Source organism: Talpa europaea, assembly GCF_964194135.1.
Source record: "Talpa europaea genome assembly, chromosome: 3".
Lineage (NCBI taxonomy): Eukaryota > Metazoa > Chordata > Mammalia > Eulipotyphla > Talpidae > Talpa > Talpa europaea.
The window spans coordinates 47,864,019-47,884,860 of NC_140069.1; the positions used below are offsets into that span (position 1 = coordinate 47,864,019).

Consider the following 20,842-nt stretch of genomic DNA (forward strand, 5'->3'; position numbering starts at 1 on the left):
TTATCTATATTCTTTCAATGAATTAATGCTGTGTGAAGTAGGTACTGTAACTATTTAACATAATAACCTGGTGTGATGGTAACTAGGAAGAGTGGTATCCTCCCTTCTTTCTCACTTTCCAAGCTCTCCATGTTTATATTTTATGCGTTAAAATGTAAGGACTCATATATTAATGTTAATAAGTCACATATCCCCTACCCTTTATTCACATACACAGAGGTAAGCCCATTTTTTAAATGTTTAGTTTTCCTGTATAAAGTTTCCTGTGTGTTTAAAGTTGGCAACATTTTAAGTCAAAAAACTTATTTTTGTTAATTGAAAATCCACTATAGACCCTATGCTTTAAATGAATGAATAGTGGTTATATTTATTTTGTGTGTTTTTTTTTCAGGTGCCCATGTAGACATAAAAGATCATCTAGGACGTAATTTTCTACATTTGACCGTACAACAGCCTTGTGGATTAAAAAATTTGCAACCTGAGTTTATGCAGGTTATCTGCATATATGTATATATATGTGTGTGTGTGTGATAATATATATGTATGTTTCCATTAACTGAGTTGGCTTATTTAGAGAGTAAAGTGATTTTGTACATTTACTAAAAGTAAAACATATGAGTTTTACTCTTTTGAGGGCTGATTCTGGAATTTAAAATTATTTACAGCAAATAAATGATGTTATATTTGAATATTTATTTGTAACGTAATGGTGATGGTTATGAATATGACAATAATAAATTAATTGGGATTGATTTTTCAAAAATACAGAGGGTTCCCATATCGCTCCATCTATAGTCAGTCAGCTTTTTTGACTGCATATAAATGGAAATATGCAAATTGCATATAAATGGAAAAAGCAAGTATGTGAGTGAATTAGCAATACTCCATCATCAAAGACTCAACGTGTTGACAGGTTAAAAACATTATCTCCATATTTATATTCAGGAATTAATTCTTATTGAGGGATTGTTAGGTGTATCTATGTTAGGTGTATATATGAAGTTCATATTTTTTTTTCTTTTTTTTTTTAATAAATTTTATTGTTATATTCCCCATACAATTACAGCCCCCCATTCTGACCCCAATCCCTCCCCTCCCGCCCCCGCCCCCCTAAAAGTGTCTCTGGTTCATAGTTTTTTGTTGATTTTGATTTTCACTTTCTTATAGTTATTCATTTTCCTGGTCCCTTATTTAAGTTTTCTAGATTCCTGCTATGAGTGAGACCATCCGGTATTTTTCTTTTTCTTTTTGGCTTATTTCGCTGAGCATGATCCCTTCCAGAGCCATCCATGTTGCAGCAAATTGCATGTGTTTATCTTTTTTGAATGCTGAGTAATATTCCATGGTATATATGTACCACATCTTCTTGATCCAGTCATCTATTTTTGGGCATTTGGGTTGTTTCCAAACCTTAGCTATTGTAAACAGTGCTGCTATAAACATAGGGGTGCAGGTGTTCTTTGGAATTGATGTTTCTGTGTCCTTTGGGTAAATACCTAGGAGTGGAATTGCTGGATCATATGGAAGCTCTATGTTTAGTAGGTCCAGAAATCTCCACACAGCTTTCCACAGTGGTTGGACCAGTTTGCACTCCCACCAACAGTGCAGAAGAGTTCCTTTTTCTCCACACCCTCGCCAACATTTGTTGTTGCTAGTTTTTTTAATATGTGCCATTCTCACTGGTGTAAGATGGTATCTCATGGTAGTTTTGATTTGCATTTCCCTGATGACAAGTGATGTTGAACATTTTTTCATATGCCTGTTGGCCATTTGCATTTCCTCTTCAGAGAAGTTTCTTTTAAGCTCTTCTGCCCATTTTTTGACTGGATTCTTTTCTTTGTTGTTGTTGAGTCTCATCAGCTCTTTGCAGATTTTTGTGATCAGTCCTTTATCATTAGTGTTGGGTGCAAAAATGTTCTCCCAGTTGGTGGGGTTTCTCTTTGTTTTTGTTATTGTCTCTTTTGCTGTGCAAAAGCTCTTTAATTTGATGTAGTCCCAGCTGTTTATCTTTGCCTTCACTATCACTGCTTTGGGTGATGTGTCTGTAAAGATGTCTTTGATGTGCAAATCACGTAGTGTTTCGCCTATATTTCCTTCTATATATTTTATGGTTTCAGGTCTTATGTCTAGTTCTTTAATCCATTTTGAGTTGATTTTTGTGTATGGTGTGAGGTGGTGGTCAAGCTTCATTCTTTTGCATGTAGCGACCCAGTTTTCCCAGCACCATTTATTGAACAAACTTTCTTTGCTCCAATGCATATTCTTTGCTCCTTTGTCAAAGATTAGTTGACCATAAATCTGTGGGTTTATTTCTGGATTTTCTATTCGATTCCATTGGTCTGTATGTCTGTTCTTGTTCCAATACCATGCAGTTTTGATGATTATGGCTTTGTAGTATAGTTTGAAGTCTGGGAGTCTGATGCCTCCATTCCCTTCTTTTTTTTTCAGGAGAGCTTTGGCTATTCGGGGTTTTTTGTGATTCCATATGAATTTCATCAATAATTGTTCTATTTCTTTGAAGAATGACATTGAAATTTTGATTGGAATAGCATTGAATCTGTATATTGCTTTTGGAAGGATGGCCATTTTAATAATGTTTATTCTTCCAATCCATGAGCAGGGGATGTCTCTCCATTTCTTTGTGTCTTCTTCTATTTCTTTTAACAGTGTTTTATAGTTTTCTTTGTATAGGTCCTTTACCTCTTTTGTTAGATTTATTCCCAAATATTTGATTTTTTTTGTTTCAATAACAAAAGGGATGGTCTTTTTGATTTCTTCTTCTTCAGATTGATTGTTTGTGTATAGGAAGGCTACTGACTTTTGCGTGTTGATTTTGTATCCTGCCACTTTACTGAACTGATTGATGAGTTGAATTAGCTTTTCTGTGGAGTTTTTGGGGTTCTCTATGTATAATATCATATTGTCTGCAAATAGTGATAGTTTGACTTCTTCTTTTCCTATTTGGATTCCTTGGATGTCTTTCTCTTGTCTTATTGCCCTGGCTAGGACTTCCAGTATTATATTGAAAAGCAATGGTGAGAGTGGACATCCTTGTCTTGTTCCAGATCTTAATGGAATTGCTTTCAGCTTTTCACCATTGAGAATGATACTGGCTGTTGGCTTGTCATAGATGGCCTTTATGATGTTGAGGTATGTTCCTTGTATCCCAAGAATTTCAAGGGCTTTTATCATGAATGGGTGTTGCACTTTGTCGAAAGCTTTCTCAGCATCTATTGATATTATCATATGGTTTTTATATTTCTTTTTGTTGATGTGTTGGATAACGTTGATTGATTTTCGGATGTTAAACAATCCTTGTGCCCCTGGAATGAATCCAACTTGGTCGTGGTGAATTATCTTATGGATACATTGTTGGATTCTGATAGCTAAAATTTTATTGAGGATTTTTGCATCAGTGTTCATTAGGGAGATTGGCCTGTAGTTTTCCTTTTTTGTGTTGTCCTTGTTCGGTTTTGGTATTAGTGTAATGTTGGCTTCATAGAACGTGTTTGGTATTGTCCCTTCCTTCTCAATTTTTTGGAAGAGTTTGTGAAGGATAGGCACTAATTCGTCTCTGAATGTTTGGTAGAATTCATTTGTAAATCCATCAGGTCCTGGGCTTTTGTTTTGGGGGAGGTTTTTGATTACCATTTCAATTTCGCTAATTGTAATTGGTCTGTTTAGGTGTTCTATTTCTTCTTTATCTAGCTTTGGGTGATTGTAGAGTTGTAGGAATTTGTCCATCTCCTCTAGATTGTTAAACTTGTTTCCATATAACTGTTCATAGTAGTTACTGATTATTCTTTTGATTTCTGCTGTGTCCGTTGTGATTTCTCCTCTTTCATTGATGATCCTGTTTATTTGTGCTTTCTCCCTTTTTTCCTTTGTGAGCCTGGCTAGGGGTTTGTCTATTTTATTGATTTTTTCAAAGAACCAGCTCTTGGTTTCATTGATCTTTTGGATTGTTTTTTTAGTTTCAATTTCATTTATTTCTGCCTTGGTTTTTATTATTTCTTTTCTTCTACTGGTTTTGGGGTTTTTTTGTTGTTCTTTTTCTAGATCTTTGAGCTTCGAGATTAGGTTGTTTCTTTGCGTTCTTTCTTGTTTCTTGATGTGAGCTTCTATTGCTATATATTTTCCTCTTATTACTGCTTTTGCTGCATCCCATACATTTAGGATATTGGTGTCCTCCTTGTCGTTCAATTCAAAAAATTTTTTAATTTCTTCTTTGATCTCCTCATTAGTCCAATGGTCTTCCAGTAGTGTGGTTTTTAATCTCCATGAGGTAGGAAAGTTCCTTGCCTTCTTTTTATGGTTTATTTCTAGTTTGATGCCTTCATGTTCAGAAAAGATGGTTGATATGATTTCAATCTTGGTGTATCTGTTGATGTTTGTCTTGTGCCCCAGTATGTGATCGATCCTGGAGAATGATCCGTGTGCGCTTGAGAAAAATGTGTACTCCGTTTTTTTGGGGTTTAGTGTTCTATAGATGTCTGTTAAGCCCAAGCACTCTCTAGGTCCTTATTTAGAGCTTTGGTTTCTTTACTTATTTTTTGTCTTGTTGATCTATCCATTGTTGATAGTGGTGTGTTGAAGTCTCCCACTACGTATGTGTTTTCTCTGATGTCTGTTTTCAGAGAGGACAACAGTTGTCTGATATATTTTGGTGCTCCTTCGTTTGGTGAGTATATGTTAATGAGTGTTATTTCTTCTTGAAGTATTGTCCCCTTGATCATAATGTAGTGACCATTGGGGTCTCTTTTTATCTTTTTGAGTTTGAAATCTGTTTTATCTGATATAAGTATAGCTGTTCCTGCTTTCTTTTTTGGTCCATTTGCTTGTAGGATTGTTTTCCATCCTTTAACTTTGAGCCTATTTTTATCTTTTGTAGCTAAATGTGTTTCCTGGAGACAGCAAAAGGTTGGGTTTTGTTTCTTAATCCAGGCTGCAACTCTGTGTCTTTTTATTGAAGAGTTTAGTCCATTTACATTTAGAGTTAATATTGATATGTTAACATCTGTATTTGCCATTGTGTTTGTCTTTCCTTTGATTTTATTTATTTATTCTTTTAATAACTTTTTTTTTTTTTTGGCCTTCTTTCATTGTTATTCGTCGCTCTGAGGTTCTGGCTTTAGGACTCCTTGTAGTATTTTTTGGAGTGGGGGTTTAGTTGCAATGAAATTCCGGAGTTTCTGTTTGTCTGGGAAGGTCCATATTCTTTCTTCAAAGAGGAAGGAGAGCTTTGCGGGATAGAGTATTCTTGGTTGGCATCTGTTTTCTTGGAGTCTGTTGACTATGTCCCTCCACTCTCTCCTTGCCCGTAGTGTTTCTTCGGAGAAGTCTGATGTCAGCCTGATTGGTTTTCCTTTGAATGTTATCTGTTTCTTCCCTCTTGCCAGCTTCATTATTTTTTCCTTGTCCTGGATTCTTGGGAGCTTTACTATTATGTGTCTTGCTGTATTTTTTCTTTCGTCGTGGAAGTTTGGTGTTCTTCTTGCTTCTTGTATATCAATTTTCAGCTCCTTCTTCACATTTGGGAAGTTCTCTTCAATTATCTCTTTGAATATTTTCTCTGTTCCTACATCTCTCTCCTCTCCTTCTGGTATTCCTATAACTCTTATATTTCCTTTCCTCATGGAGTCAGATAGTTCCCGAAGTCTTTCTTCATTCTTTTTCCTTCGTACTTCTCTTTCCTTTTCTGTTTTGGTTTTTTTTATTTCTGTGTCTTCAAGATTACTTATTCGTTCTTCCATTTCATCTATTCTGCTTTCATTGCTTTTCCCAGAATTCTTTAGTTCTTCCATTAATTCTTTGATCTCCTGCATTTCTTTTACTTCCCTCTTTAGGGACTCAATTTCTTTCTTCTGACCATTGTTTTCCCTCTCTAGGGACTCAATTGCATTCTTCTGATCGTTGATTATTTTTCCCTTATCATTGTTTTCCTTTATGACTTCTGTCAGTTTTTTAATCACGGCAATTTTAAATTCTCTTTCTGGAAGGCTCAGAAATTCTTCCAAGTTATTGTCGTTGCAATCTGGGGGCTGGCTTTCTTTTTGTGGTGTGCTTTTTCTCTGGAGAGTTGCTAGGTTGCGTGTGGTTCTTCTCCTCCCTACTGTCTGTTTTCTAATTTGCCGTATGCGTTGGGACACTGTGTTGTTGGGACTTGCCGGCATCTTGGGTGGGCTTCTCTGTTCCCCTCTGGTTCTTCCAGGAGTCATCTGTCAGTTTCAAGCAGCCTTTACTGGAGAAAGGTCCCTGTTCTAAAATGCCGATGTGGGGACACACTCCCCTGTGCGCCTGGTCTGCCCCGGCGGTGGGTTCCTGCTCCCCTCTGGGCTTGGACTGCAGGCCAGAGGGGGTCTGGCGTGGGCGAACTTCCCCCGCTCACCTCTGGCTCCTGAGGAAGCCTTCTGCAGGTAGTCTTTACTGAAGAAATGTCCCTGTTCTAAAATGGTGATGTGGGACACACTCCCTGCGCTTCTGGTCTCAGGCACACTCTTCTGCGCGCCTGGTCTGCCCCGGCTGTGGGTGCTCGCTCTCCCTGTGGGCTCAGACTACTTGTTCGGAAGGGGCCCGGTGTGGGCTAACTCCCCAGCTGGCCACTAGCTCCTTCAGTAGCCTGTGCTGGGGTCAAGTCGCTAGGTGGCGCCAGAGATCTCTCCTAGAGCCCTTGGGGAGCTGATTTTCCACCCCGTGGGACAGGGAGCAGAGCGGGGATGGTAGGGTACACCTCAACGGCTTTGGGGTGCTGTGTCTGCCTTGTGCCCCACCGTCGTGGGGAACCCACGCCCCTAATTTCGTGCCCCGGGTCTCAGTTCCAAAGCCCTCAGTTCCAGGACGCGGACTGTAGCCCAGATCAGTGGCGCAGGAATGGCGCCTTTTGAATCCCGCTCCCCTGCCTGGGCGCCTTGTTCCTGCTCACTCAGGGAGGGCCTCCACCGTCTCCCCGCAAGCCTAGGTCACTGGCGCGGGGACCTGGGCAGCTGCAATCCTGCAATCCGAGCGCCGCTTTCGCGCAAGCTTACCGGGCGGCCGGGGCTGTGTGCTGGTGCTGGTCTCCTCCTGGGGGGCGGGGCTCTCTTTAATGGCGCCTGGAGCTCACCTCCGCGGTGGATCCTGCAGGGTTCGCCTCAGCTCCCGTTCACGGGGTGTGGTGGCTGAAATAGTTCCTTTCCACTCACAGTCCCACTTGCTGCATCCGTTTTTCTTGTTGGGCGTTTTGGTTTGTTGTTTTCCTCCTCTCTGCGGGTCGGAGAGTGCCGCCTCTGTGGGCGGGGGAGGGGAGCAGGGTTCTGCGCTTCCCTCCCTTCTGTTCCTCTTTTATGGCAACTTTCTTCTTCGGGCAGTTTGCTGGAGTCGTCTGTTTATCTTCCGTGTCCCAGTTCTCACTGGGACCTGCCGCTTTTCCTCCCTATTAACTTTTTTTAATGGGAGATCTTACTCGCAGTGTCTCCTCGCCGCCATGTTGCTCCGCCCCCCCCTCTGAAGTTCATATTTTTATAAGTAAGCTTTTATATTAGCAATGTCTTTAATAAAGAATCGAATGCATACATACAATTGAATATTTAAAAATAAACATGTCTGTAAATTGGTTGGACTAAATAACACATTTGTATTCATTTTTATGTAATATACATATAAAAGATAACCCAAATGTTATATATATCATTTCTTAACAGAATCCATTAGCATTAAGTTCTTAAGTGTTACTCAGGGAGGGAAGGGAAGGGGAGGTTGAGAGGGTGGTCTATGATCAGATAAATTTGGAAAATGTTGGGTTAAAGATGTAAAGTACATTTACCACTTCAGGAGTTCTCAGAACCTTTAATATTGTAGCATACAGTGTGGAAAGATAGCCTGCACCATTACCCAGATTTACTTTACCCTAGTGCTTATTAGTTTATACACATTTTTGCCCTCAAGGTATAGATATTAATCCTCACTGAAATATATAATCTTGAAGAATAGTTTGAAAACTGTTAGCTTAATAGCTTCACAGCAGAATTATATTTAGAATATTTTTTTTCTCTAGATGCAACATATTAAAGAACTGGTAATGGATGAAGATGTTGATGGGTGTACTCCTCTACATTATGCATGTAGGCAGGGGGTACCTGTCTCTGTAAATAACCTACTTGACTTTAATGTGTCTATTCATTCCAAAAGCAAAGATAAGAAATCACCCCTACACTTTGCAGCCAGGTAAGGATCCGTTTATGTGTTCTATCAGCAGGGTTGTTTCTCTCTATTTAATAGTGCTTTGAAAATTTGAAACCTAATTTTTTTAAATTAAATACTATTTGTTATTGAGGTAATGTTGGTTTACAACATTGCATATGATTTGGGGTATAGTTTTGCACCTCTTGAGCTGTATGTTACCATAACCCACCCACCACCAAAGCACCAGTAATTCATCATAGTCCACTGGGCCCTCTCCCTGTTTGCTTCACTCCTCGAGGACTCTTCCCCCACTCTGCCCCATAGCCTCATTTTTGCAGACACGTTTCTAGGGTATATTTACATTGTGATTTAACTAATTTTGCCTGATGAATCTTAATGTTTTCAAGTTATGGGCGTATCAATACTTGTCAGAGGCTCCTACAAGACATAAGCGATACGAGGCTTTTGAATGAAGGTGACCTTAATGGAATGACTCCTCTCCACCTGGCAGCAAAAAATGGGCATGATAAAGTAGTTCAGCTTCTTCTGAAAAAGGGTGCATTGTTTCTCAGGTGAGGACTTATTTATATTTATATAGCTTTTTTTATAAATTCTCTTTAATTTGTGATTTTCAGGCTGTTTTCTATTTTATTTTAAATTATGATATCTAACTTTGTGTGATATCTAACTTGTGATCTAAAGCAGTTGCTCACTAGAACTGAGGTTAAATTGTGTTGCAGCTATTTTTTGTTTTCCAAAAAGGGATTTTTCCAAAGGGATTAAATTAGCATCTTCAAGAGAACAAGAGAAAACTCACCTTTTCAAACCTGAACTCTTAGAAGAATAAGAGACAATATTCTAAGTATCTTATAGCCTTGTATTGTCATTTGTTATTATTAATAATGACAACAGTAGCAGGCACAATAACTTTGGGCCATGAAGACTAATACTGCCATCATGGAAATGTTTCAATACAGTGTTCAATGAAATAATAAAAAGAGGTTTAAAAGTGTGTATAATTACATTTGCACCTGGAGAAAAAAACTTGTCTGACACAGACATGCAAATTCTAATTTTACCCATTCCCCAGAGTTTGATAATGTGATTATATACTTTTATATTTTAATCAGCTAAATTAAAGAAAAAAATGTGTGAGTCATTTTGTAGTTAGATCACATAAGACATGAGCTTTAAAATTAGCTCATTTGGTATAAATATGTAACAAATATTTAGTTGCTAGGACTCAGATAGCCTTTTTTTTTTTTTTTGTCTTGTGCTCCATCCACCATTCAGATTAATGGGCCAAGTGAGAACCTGCCCACGTTTCATTGTAACGTGAACACCCACATCTTTTCTTAACTCTTTAACAGTGACCACAATGGCTGGACCGCTTTGCATCATGCTTCCTTGGGTGGGTACACCCAAACCATGAAGGTCATCCTTGACACCAATTTGAAGTGTACAGATCGACTAGATGAAGAAGGGGTATGTACTATGTCCTCATACCTACCCCAAATCTTGGCATTAAAAAAAAACTGCCCAGGGCCTCCCTGGTGGTGCAGGCAGTTGAGCGCAGCACTGTGAAGCTGTCCACAGCCTCCGCAATGCCAGTTCGATCCCTGCCGGCCTCGGAGCAATCCACATGGCGAGCAGACCTCTCCTGTCTCGCCTCCTGCTCCCCTCAGCAGTGTATTTCATCAGTCTGCCTGTTCTGTTCCCCGCTCTGTCTCTGGTGAATCCTCTCACCCTCCCGTGCATCTAGCCTGTACCTCGGCTCTTGTATAAATAACATAAATCTTAAAAAAAAAAAAGTCCCAATTCCAAGAAAGCCTTCTTCTTAGCCACCCTTTTGCTCTTCCTTGCCCTGTTTCTAACTTTTCCTTGGATTCTTAATATGCAGACCCTTAGAATGCGGGAAGAGTAACAGGGAAACAGAATTAGGAGTTTGTTAAGAGGTGGGGTTGCATTGCACTCTTCAGTCTCTAAATCTCCCAGAGGCCGATTGACAGGCCCATGTGGATAGATGCTAAATTTTTCACTCTCCCTGGTGAACTGAGAAAAATAAAGAGGACAGGAGTAACTTTTCGTAAAACTAAATGTACTCTATTTAAAGGAGTATCCTTTATTTGGCGGGATGGGCTCCTTCCTTTTTTGAGAACTAGTATTGAAATGTAGGCTCTTTCATGAAATAATGGGGGTAGAAGCTTTTCCAATATCTTCATGTGACAATACTAAAGGCTGGCTATCTTACAACACTCTTTGATTTTTAAAAACTTTACAAGCCTATGAAAATCCCAAATATTAAAACTACTGCTCTACTAGAAGATAAATATCTCCCAGAATTATTTTCATGTGCATTCATTCCAACATTCTTACCCTGAATACTTGTCCTTTGTCCTTGTGGAATCAACCAACCACAAAAACAAAGTAAAATAAAATACCCAGAATTCACATACACCCACACAGCCATCCTTACACCTCAAACCTATGCACGCCATGTTTAAAGCTTGTGTTTGAACACCTGTCTTAAACTTTATGTATTTTGGTATTAGATAATTTTGTTAATAATTTCTCTTAAGTAGTTCAGCAATGAACCAATGCAATAAAATAACCAAAAGGACAATTAGCCACTGTCACTGGATTTTTCATGTTCTGTTTTCTCTAAAAGAACACTGCATTGCACTTTGCTGCACGGGAAGGCCATGCCAAAGCTGTTGCCCTTCTTCTGAGCTATGATGCTGACATTGTCCTGAACAAGCAGCAGGCCTCCTTTTTGCATGTTGCAATTCACAATAAGAGGAAGGAGGTGGTTCTTTCGGCCATCAAGAATAAAAGGTATGGTATTTTCCTGCCTACTATCTTTTAGTGTACTCTGGCATCAGTGATTATTCCCAACCTAGGAAGAAACAGGAGAAAAATAATATATCTCAATATGCTTTAAAAGTCATTACTTACATAATATTTTTAGTGAACTCTTGGAGAGATAATAGATATGTTGCTTAATCTCTGATCTTTAGTTTCCATTTCTAGATCAAGGCACATAACAGCTTCATAGCACATTTGTGAGACTCACAGAGTTCAGGAATGTGTCGTGTTGGACAAAAGAGTCATTATCAAGTAAACTGTGCAGCGCTACATGAACTTATCCTATACTCTCCTGTCAACAGAGACTCTCAAACTGGTTATCAGTTTTAGAAACAATTCATTTTCTGATAAGATTCAATCTTGAGTTTCAACTGGTAGCTTTGTTGGTATACAGAACAGAAGGATCAAGATTTATTTATCTCTCATTATGATGTTTTGCAGATGGCAAGAATGTTTAGAGGTTTTTAGTCATCATTCTTCAAGCAATAAATGTCCAGTCATGGAAATGGTAGAATACCTCCCTGAATGCATGAAAGTAAGTTTTCAAAACAAAATTCTTTCTGGGTCTATACTTGGCATATAATATAATGTGAGGATTTATTATTATGACCACAACCTAAATAATAGAAATGTTCACCTTTAGATTAAGTTTCTAGTTTTTCATAGGCTGTAAGGAAGTTGATTAATTAACAAATATTTAATAAGAATATACTTGGATTAAAAAATCCTGCTTGTTTTAGGTACAGAATAGGAAAATGTATTAAACAGAATTTTTACTCAAGCCATCCAAGCCTAGAGCAGAGACCACCAGTGGTTGGTTGTTGCTGGCCAAATAAATCATATATATAAATATAGATTTATAGATATAAATATTTGTACTTTTGGCATGCATGTTATTTTTTTATTGAGGTATATGACTAACCCTGTATATAATCCAGAAGAATAGGCTCACACCTGTTCAGATGTATGTTACCACACCCCATCCACCACCATAGCACTCATATCATCCTCTACCATAGTGCATTGAACTCCCTCCCCATTATTGTTTTAATGGGAATTACATGGGGATGCTAACCAAAATGAACATGTATATATTGTGCAAAAATGAAAAATGATGTAAAAAATAAATTAAATAAAAATAAATAAATCTATAAAATTGTATTAGTTTCTAACAGTTAAAACCAGAATACTTCCCTTAAGGATCCAGATACCTGCCTTCCTATAAAAACCAGAAGCTGACCTTTACTGGGTCTGCTTTTCAAGACCGGATCACTGGGCCCAGTAGCAGCTGCCTCCTTAGCTGGCCAGCACACTCCCATTTGAGACCATCTACCTCTTCCTTTTTTGCATTTGGCTCTGCTGCCATGTTGTTTGCCATGTATTGTCAGAAATTTCTTGTACAGTTTCATTCCTTTTGATAGGAAGATAGTTCTACAGTTCATTCACACTACAGTTATCTCATGCACAGGTCCACTTGGACATATAAGTGGACAGTGCAGGTCCACTTATATGCAGATTTATTTGTAAACAGTTCTTGCAAACTTGCTCTATTGATACAGTGTTGTACTGTAAATGTTTTTCCTTTTCCTAATAATTTTTTCTCTAGAATTTTATTCTAGAGAACAAAATTCTAAAATTTTAGTCTAAGAATATAGTACACAATACTTATAACATACAAAATGTATGTGTTAATCGACTATTTATGTTAGTTGGTAAGACTTTCAGTCAACAGAAAGCTATGAGTAATTGAGTTTTGGGGTAGTCAGAAGTTGTATACAGATTTTACATTGTGTGGGAGATTGGTGCCCCTACCATTCACACCATTCAGGGGCCCGTTGTTCCTGTCTGGTCTCTGTGGGCCTCCGAATGTAAGCCTATACTAGATTAAACATACCCCAGCACTGACAGGATGCTCACGCAATGACAAACATGCATGAACTGTTGAGAACATGATTGTTAAAGTACACGTCAAAAAGACTTGGGATTCATCAGACATGGAATGAAGAAGAAAAGACAAATGGCTTCAAATGTCATTTGAAGGAAAAAATATATCCAAATATAATAGAAGTCCGTGAGACATAGTGACGTGGGGATAGAGGACCAGATCAGGAGACAGTGGCTCTTGAATTTAGTGCCAGCTTTGCCTCTTGCTGTGCTGCTTTAGGTGAATCACTTTGCCTCTCTAAGCTTTATTTCCTAAATCTCTAAAGCTGTTATGCTGATACTGATCTCACAATGTAGTTACAAATATTAGAAGTAAATATATATAAAGTGTTCAGGATAGTGGTTGGTGCATATTACACACCCTGCTATTTTTATACTGCTCAATGACGTTTTTTTAGTACCACTACCACTTACTGTTTTTGATTTATTCAAAAGCACTAAGTATGTGTGACTGTTTCATGGACAGTCTTTCTATATGATGTCTAATGGACATTGCAGCCTGTCCAAAGTAGATTAACATTTTAGGTTTATTAATCCCATCAAAGAGCACATAAATATTGGGATTGAAAATGATCTCTCACATTTTCTTACTCAGTAATTCCTGTTGTTGCAATCTGTTCTAATGATCAGAGGTACAGACAGATTAATTTATGAAATGTTTTCTAACCAGCATTCTTAATATTAGTGTGTGTGTATATATACATATATATACACATACATAGATGGAATTCTCACATGTGAAAATCGTAGAAAATAATTGAAGAAATTGCAACATAATGTTAATTAGAATTATGACAACTGTGCTATGTAATTGGTTTATTTTTCTTCATTTTTGCCAGTAATTATTTTCTAGTTAGTTTTCTATAATGACTTATTATTTTATAGGGATGACTCAAATGTTCATATCAAAGGAACCCAACAAAATTTTGTGCTCACACACCCTAGGGGCAACTCTATTAACCCCTAAGTGTTAGCTGCATTTATTAAACATCTATAATGTCTTCAACTATTTATCATTTTAACATCTATCCCCCACTATCCTATTCCTCACCCTGGACAATTACTTTTGTAGCAAAAAGATTCAGAAGCAGCACGGTACTCTTGTGGAATACAGAAGACACGATCTTGACTATGGAAACTCTTCTACAAGGTCTTGATTAGGGACAATAAGTTATCACTATAAGATGATGTGCAAAGTAATCCTTAATAATCTGTATATTCTCAAGAAAGCCAGAAAGACATCAAACCTTGGGCAAAAATAATGGGATATTCCTTACCAAATCTTAATAAATGCACTTTCATTCTCAAGTACATTTTTCTGAGTCATTTGGTATTTCTGAGGCATGCTGTAGTAGTTGTGACACTATGTATTTTAAACTTTGTTCCTAGAAGACTGTAGTTTATTTTTGAAGTGCAAGAAGCAAAGGAAGGGGAAGGGCACATCTCAGGAGTGATATTAGAAATGGGATCCAATCCTGTCTAATTTCCTGCCCAGTATCTTAGCTGGCTTCTCTCTTTCAAAGGTACTTTTAGATTTTTGTATGCTGCCCTCCACAGAAGACAAGTCCTGTCGAGACTACTACGTAAGTCGCTTTTAGCATTATAAATTGAAGTTTCTTTTACTATAATTCTTTAAAGATTAGCAGAAGATTTTCTGGCATTCCATGATCATCCAAAGTGGTAATCATTGTCTTCATTTTCCATATTATTATATTAGCTATAGGCAAGAGAATTTTTCCCTTAGATTCTCAGTTTTCCCCTATAATTTCACTTATTTATAATAACATTATTTAGGGTTATTTCTACTATTTAACATCTATATCTAATATTTATATTACTTATATATATTTAGAATGTAGTTCTAAAAGATTTAAGTGATCTTTTAAGAAGTCGTCTTTTCCTGTGACTATGAGGTATAAAACAACCAAATAGCAGCCTTCTAGGATATCTACATCTTAAATATGCAATATCTTACTTTTTTTTCTCCAGGTGAAATGACTCAACTTTATTTGAGTTACTTAATTTTCAGCTGAATTATACCTTGTGCATTTGATTTGTCAACAATGACTTTGGGGGCTATACTAGGTGTTAATTTTTTCAAATTATATCTTCTACAGATCGAATATAATTTTACATATCTTCAATGTCCATTAGAATTCACCAAAAAAGTAACATCTCCACAGGATATTACATATGAACCTCTTACAACCCTCAACGTAAGTCTAATGTTTTCATTATCTGGGTAGTTTCTACACTGGTTCTGTAATGTTTTACTAAGTATTTCCAGAAAGGGGCCTTGAGAGAATTCTAGGTTTATAGTTTTATATCTGTGTCTTTCATGTGTCTCAAGTCTTCGTTTTTCAGTAAAGAAAGCAATCATTTTCTACAATTGTTATAATTTGGTCCCATTGAAAGTTCCATACTCTTGATCACTGTGGTCTTAATTGATGGAGCCTTGGAGTCCTGAGGGGCCCTGGAGTTTCTTGCTTTAATTTGGAGGCCAGGATCAGCATCTTTGCAAATTCAGTTAACTCCACTATCCCAATCACAGCAGACATTTTCAAGAAACATAGAGTATACAACTCCAATAAAATCTTTGTGGTGACAACTCTGGGCATCGTCAGAGACAACATTTTTGTTGCAGAACTGAAGGGTTTGAAAACGATATTCCTGGCAGCCATGCTGGGCAGCCCATCATCCCTGATCTCTCAGTGCACTTCCAAGATGGACCTCCCCCAGGACCAGCTGACAGCCTCACAGGACAGATCTAGGAGGTTGGCATGGACATGGTCAAGGCAAAGCTGGGGCAGGCTCTGCTACCCTATCCTTGGCCTGGTTTGTCTTCTTCCTTGTCGATGCAATGAACAGAAATGAAGGAGTTGTGCAATGTTTGTGAAGTTCCAAGACACAGACTCTACTTATTTCTCCACACCACTGCTGCTGGGGAGTAGGAGCTTGGAGAAGAAACTTGGCATCAGAAAATTCTCCCCCTTTGAAGAGAAGATGACAGCAGAGGCCATTTCTGAGTCAAAGGCCTCCATAAGGAAAGGAGAAGAGTTTGTGAGGAACAAGAAATGAGAAAGCAGTTCATGAGCAGTTGTTTCCCTAACTGATTTAGGCATCACATCACTGTAAAGCCATTTCAGACACCTTGGTTTATTCGCTCCTGTGATGGGTATTGTATTGATGTTACCATGCCATCCAAATCATGGTTCAGTCTACTGGTACAGCCATAAAAGCAGTCTTTTGAAAAAAAAAATCAAAATTTACTTCTTCATTTACATGTCAAGGCTCTTGGCTCTCATATTGAACAGCACAGATACAGAAGAATTCTACCATTGCAGAAAGTATCTGTTGGACAGTACTGGTCTCAATCAATTAGGCATTTTCATTTGCCTTAAATGAATTCATTTCTCTGCATGGGAGCTTTTGCTCAGATCATGATACCAAGGGCTTACTGAGTACTTGAAGTATCAGGGACACAAAACCTTTTTAACTCTGTTGGAGTCTTCAGGTTTTGCAATTGTTATTATAATTCAGACTCAATGACCAAGTGACTAAAAGCAACTACAAGGACATTTGCACTTCAGAGAATTTTTGTGTATGCATGTGGGTATATCTTTAAAAAATCTCTTTTTTTAAAGAGATTTATTTATTTATACAAGAACTGGGGTACAGGCCATATGTGTGGGAGGGTGAGAGGATTCACCAGAGACAGAGTGGGGAACAGAACAGGCAGATTGACGGAATACACTACTGAGGAGAGCAGTGGGCAGCAGGAGAGGTCTGCTGCGCCGTGTGGGATTCTCACTGGCCGGCAAGGATAGAACCCGTGCTGCAGAGGCTGTGGACAGCTTCACAGCACTGTGCTCAAATGCCTGTGCCACCAGGGAGTCCCTGCATGTGGGTTTTAAAAAGAATAATTTAAATTTCTATCAAAGTTTATTGTTGCCACCACCAGAATGAGAATAGGAGAACATAAAATCTTTGTAGCTGCTAAAAAGAAATAGACTCTCTATAAAATACACTTAGTATAATTTATAGTAGTTCATTTGAATGAACAACTGCACTCAGTGGATAACTGTCAGCATGATTGATTAATGCTTTAACAGATAGCAAACCCAGCCTAAATTATGAGACACCACAGATAGCAAACCCAGCCTAAATTATGAGACACCCTCCTCGAGGGGCAGCTAGCCTGGCATAGTAAATTTCTGTGCAAAGAAGTCTGAATATCTAGTTGGACCTGTCAGTGCTTACATTCAAGTAAGTCAGAAAGAAGGGGGTTACTTGGGCATTTCCCCCAAAAATTAGAATTTCCTTGCTGTGTTTGATGGGGTTCTTTTTAACTGCAGGTTGATTTAACTGGTTTCTGGATTTCTCACAAAAGAAGTTGGTCTATGAATTGTTCAGTTGATGTTTCCCTATCTCTGTTTCTCTGGGGGAAGAAGGATTTGGGGGTTCCTGTCCCACCATGTCGTCATCACTCCCTCTGTGTATCTCTTGAATAATTAATTTTAAAATAGATGCTAGTAGTTACCATTAATTCATGGGCACTTAGAATTGATAGACTAATCTAACCACTATCATGTGAATTCTACAATTTAAAATCTTTCTAGGAAGATAAGCTTTAGTGTCTTCAAAAAATAAGTTCTTGTTTATTTATTATTAATGTCCTTTCCTTTCTTGTAAGATTGAAAAACTTTCTCAGTTAGTGAGAAACAGAAAGAGACAAACTGAATCAAAAGCTTGTATAAATGGTTCTCTCTAGTTTGTGTTTTTAAATATATATATTCTTTTTTTTTAAGATTTTTTATTTTTTATTTATTTATACAAGCACTGGGTACAGTCAGAAGTGCTGGAGGGTGTGGAGGGTAAGAGAATTCACCAGAGCCAGAGCAGGGAGCAGAGCAGGCAGAAGGACCAAAGTACACTGCTGAGGGGAGCAGCAGGCGGCAGGAGAGGTCTGCGCGCCATGTGGGACCCTCCTCCGGTGGCCGGGGAGCAGCCCGGGATCGAACCGGCGCTGCAGAGGCTTTGGGCAGCTTCACAACCCAGCGCTCAACCGCTGCACCACCGGGGAGGCCCTAAATATATGTATATATATTCTTGATATAATTTTGGAGTTTTCAAATTTTCTTAAGTATTATTTGTATATATCAAAATTAATTTATAAATTGAATTGTCAAGTTAAGCAGGAAATCTTAGCTTATACTCAACATCTTAAAAATATGATTGCATTTTTACTGATCTTTCCTTATTTCTCAGGTAATGGTACATCATAACCGCATAGAGCTTCTCAACCATCCTGTGTGTAAAGAATATTTACTTATGAAATGGTGGGTATTAAGTCATATTTCCTTTTAATGATATCCCCATTGAATTTATTAAAAGACTTTAAAAGTTATGTTTTTATGTGTATTTAATGTACTTTAATGCTTTAGATTCTAATATTTTAATGTTTTACACTTTGAAAAGAAATGCCAATGGCAAATTTTTGGTATCTAAAAATGCTGTTGTTTATGTTTAACAATAATGAAATTTAACATTCATTAAATAACATTAATGAAACATTAATGAAAATGGGGGAGTGTCACTAAATCATACATGAAGGATCATTCCTGGGCTCTGCAGTTCAGAGCACAGTAATGGGTGATGTGAGAGTTGTTCTGGGAAAAGCATACCACCTGGAGTCAGAAGGTAAGAGCTAAAGTTTCTTCTCTTCCATTAATTGGTGAGAGATTTTAAGTAAGTCATGACTTGCATGGAAATTGAGATTCCTTTTCTTAAAATGAAAAAGGTGAATTTGAAGGTATTCTTGGTTCTAAGCTCTATGAATTCACTGCAAAATTTTTTTTAAGTGATTATAATTTCTTTTCCCACATGTATGTGAATTGTTTTGGTTGAAATGACTCAGTTATGGTTTGCTTACTTTTTGTAGGTTGGCTTATGGATTTAGAGCCCATATTATGAACCTAGGATTTTACTGTCTTGGTCTCTTGCCTATGACCTTTCTTGTTATCAGTATAAAGCCAGGTATGGCTTTCAACTCAACTGGAATCATCAACGAAACAAGCGATCATTCAGAAATTTTAGACACAACGGTATTTTCAATTGGTTTTTATATTTCAACTTTTAAAAATACAGGATGACCAAAGGTGTGTTTTTTTCTTTAGGAATACTAACCCCATAGTAAGTCTAAAGTATCAAGACTTTAATTACTATAAATAGACTAAAACGTACATTTATGGTAGCAATTTCTTCTAAAATCTTTTGTGGAATGAGAGGGAATATAAATAAAGAAGCCCATAAATGAGTTTGAAACTAATTTAAAAGAAACTGACACTGTGAGATAGTAGTTTGATTGCTGAAGTTTAAACTTTAAAATAGGTATACAAGAAAGCAGATTTCTAACTGCTAGGGATTGTGGAGAGAAGCAAATGATACTTAGTGGGAACAGGGGAGTGATATAAATGTTAAGGACACTGAAATGAGTATGTGTCATTGTTAGACTGGTAACAGTAATTTTCTGTTTAAAGTAAACAATAGACAATACATAGAAATGAAGCAAAACAAAAAATAGTAGAAATTATGAAACTAAAATGTTTTAATTTATAATCCTCATAAGTGCTTGTCTTATACTTTTTTTTGTTTCAGAATTCATATCTTATAAAAGTGTGTATGATATTCGTTTTCCTTGCCAGCATATTTGGATATTGCAAAGAAGTGGTTCAAATATTTCAACAGGTACACGATGCATTTTATATTGCTAAGATTATAATATTTTTAACAATCCAGAATATAAATTAATTGCTAACATATTACTAAAATAATGTATGTCAGAATAAAATCACATACCTTGAACAATATATAGATTGGGAATAGCAAGCATAAAATGTTCAAAATTAGGAAATCAAATGATATTATATAAGGTCTCTGAACTGAGTAGTGCTAGTTTGGTGTGACTAAAGTAAAGATGGTCCATATTTCAGCCATATCAGTTTTACTGGCTGAAAATGAACTCAGGAATGAATTTTCTGGGGTTATTTTTCTTATATTAGTTTCACATTTTAACATGATAGATTTTTTTCATTAAATCATTTTGAATGTAAATGTTTATAATGTTGATCTAAGACTCCATTTCAAAGGAGGCTTTTCTTGATTTTCTTTTCTAACAGAAGTATTTTGCTGTATTGGATAAAATTTCAAAGTTCAATAAAATTTGTGAAATTTTTGTAGCATAATTTTTACTTTATACTCTACTTTCAAAAATGGATGAGCCACGTTCAGGTTGACCCAAGAATTATGTAAAATTATCTGTAGGTCTTGCTTTGGTTGATAAATGGCACCAATCTTTCTCATGTGGAGGTTTAAATGCCTTTATTATTGATTTTGGGGTGTATATTTTGTGAATGCTGTTTTTTGTAAGTTATGTATCTTTTATACAAAGCTCATTTTATATAAAAATTTACTTTATGACATAATATAAGCATATGGATATTTGCATTAAAGAATGTTGATAATTACAATTTTTTGCTTTTGCTTGATATTATACATTCTGAATATACACTTTTAACAAATTATTACCATTCTGAAGGTTTGACTGAATTATTCCATTGTACCTTAAATGGCTTAGAGGATATTATTTAATCTGTTATCATTATTTTTAATTTCTTAAGAATAATTATTTTAGAAGTTGAACTATAAAGTTAAAATATCTCTATCAAATCCGTCCCCCAATTATCTTATTGGTATTTAAGTCATATTCCCTACAGGAAATTTGATGTCAAAGTATAAAATTCTTAAGAATATTAAATGACACCAAATATTTTGGTAATGAAGTCTTAGCATGGGTCTCAAAACTTCCTTAAAA

General features: G+C 37.0%; 1 protein-coding gene across 1 annotated transcript in view; it reads left to right on the top strand.

Moving 5' to 3' along the window:
- The window catches only part of TRPA1 (transient receptor potential cation channel subfamily A member 1), a gene marked incomplete at both ends in the record, with an annotated part of 52,048 nt that overhangs the window by 19,403 nt on the left and 11,803 nt on the right, over positions 1-20,842 (top strand). Inside the window, 11 exons of the mRNA XM_084229553.1 lie at positions 392-492; positions 8,033-8,202; positions 8,568-8,732; positions 9,531-9,645; positions 10,829-10,995; positions 11,467-11,560; positions 14,493-14,552; positions 15,087-15,185; positions 18,238-18,308; positions 18,911-19,073; positions 19,627-19,716. Of these exons, the coding sequence (XP_084085679.1) occupies positions 392-492; positions 8,033-8,202; positions 8,568-8,732; positions 9,531-9,645; positions 10,829-10,995; positions 11,467-11,560; positions 14,493-14,552; positions 15,087-15,185; positions 18,238-18,308; positions 18,911-19,073; positions 19,627-19,716 (1,295 nt within the window). The remainder of the gene's footprint in view (positions 1-391; positions 493-8,032; positions 8,203-8,567; positions 8,733-9,530; positions 9,646-10,828; positions 10,996-11,466; positions 11,561-14,492; positions 14,553-15,086; positions 15,186-18,237; positions 18,309-18,910; positions 19,074-19,626; positions 19,717-20,842) is intronic.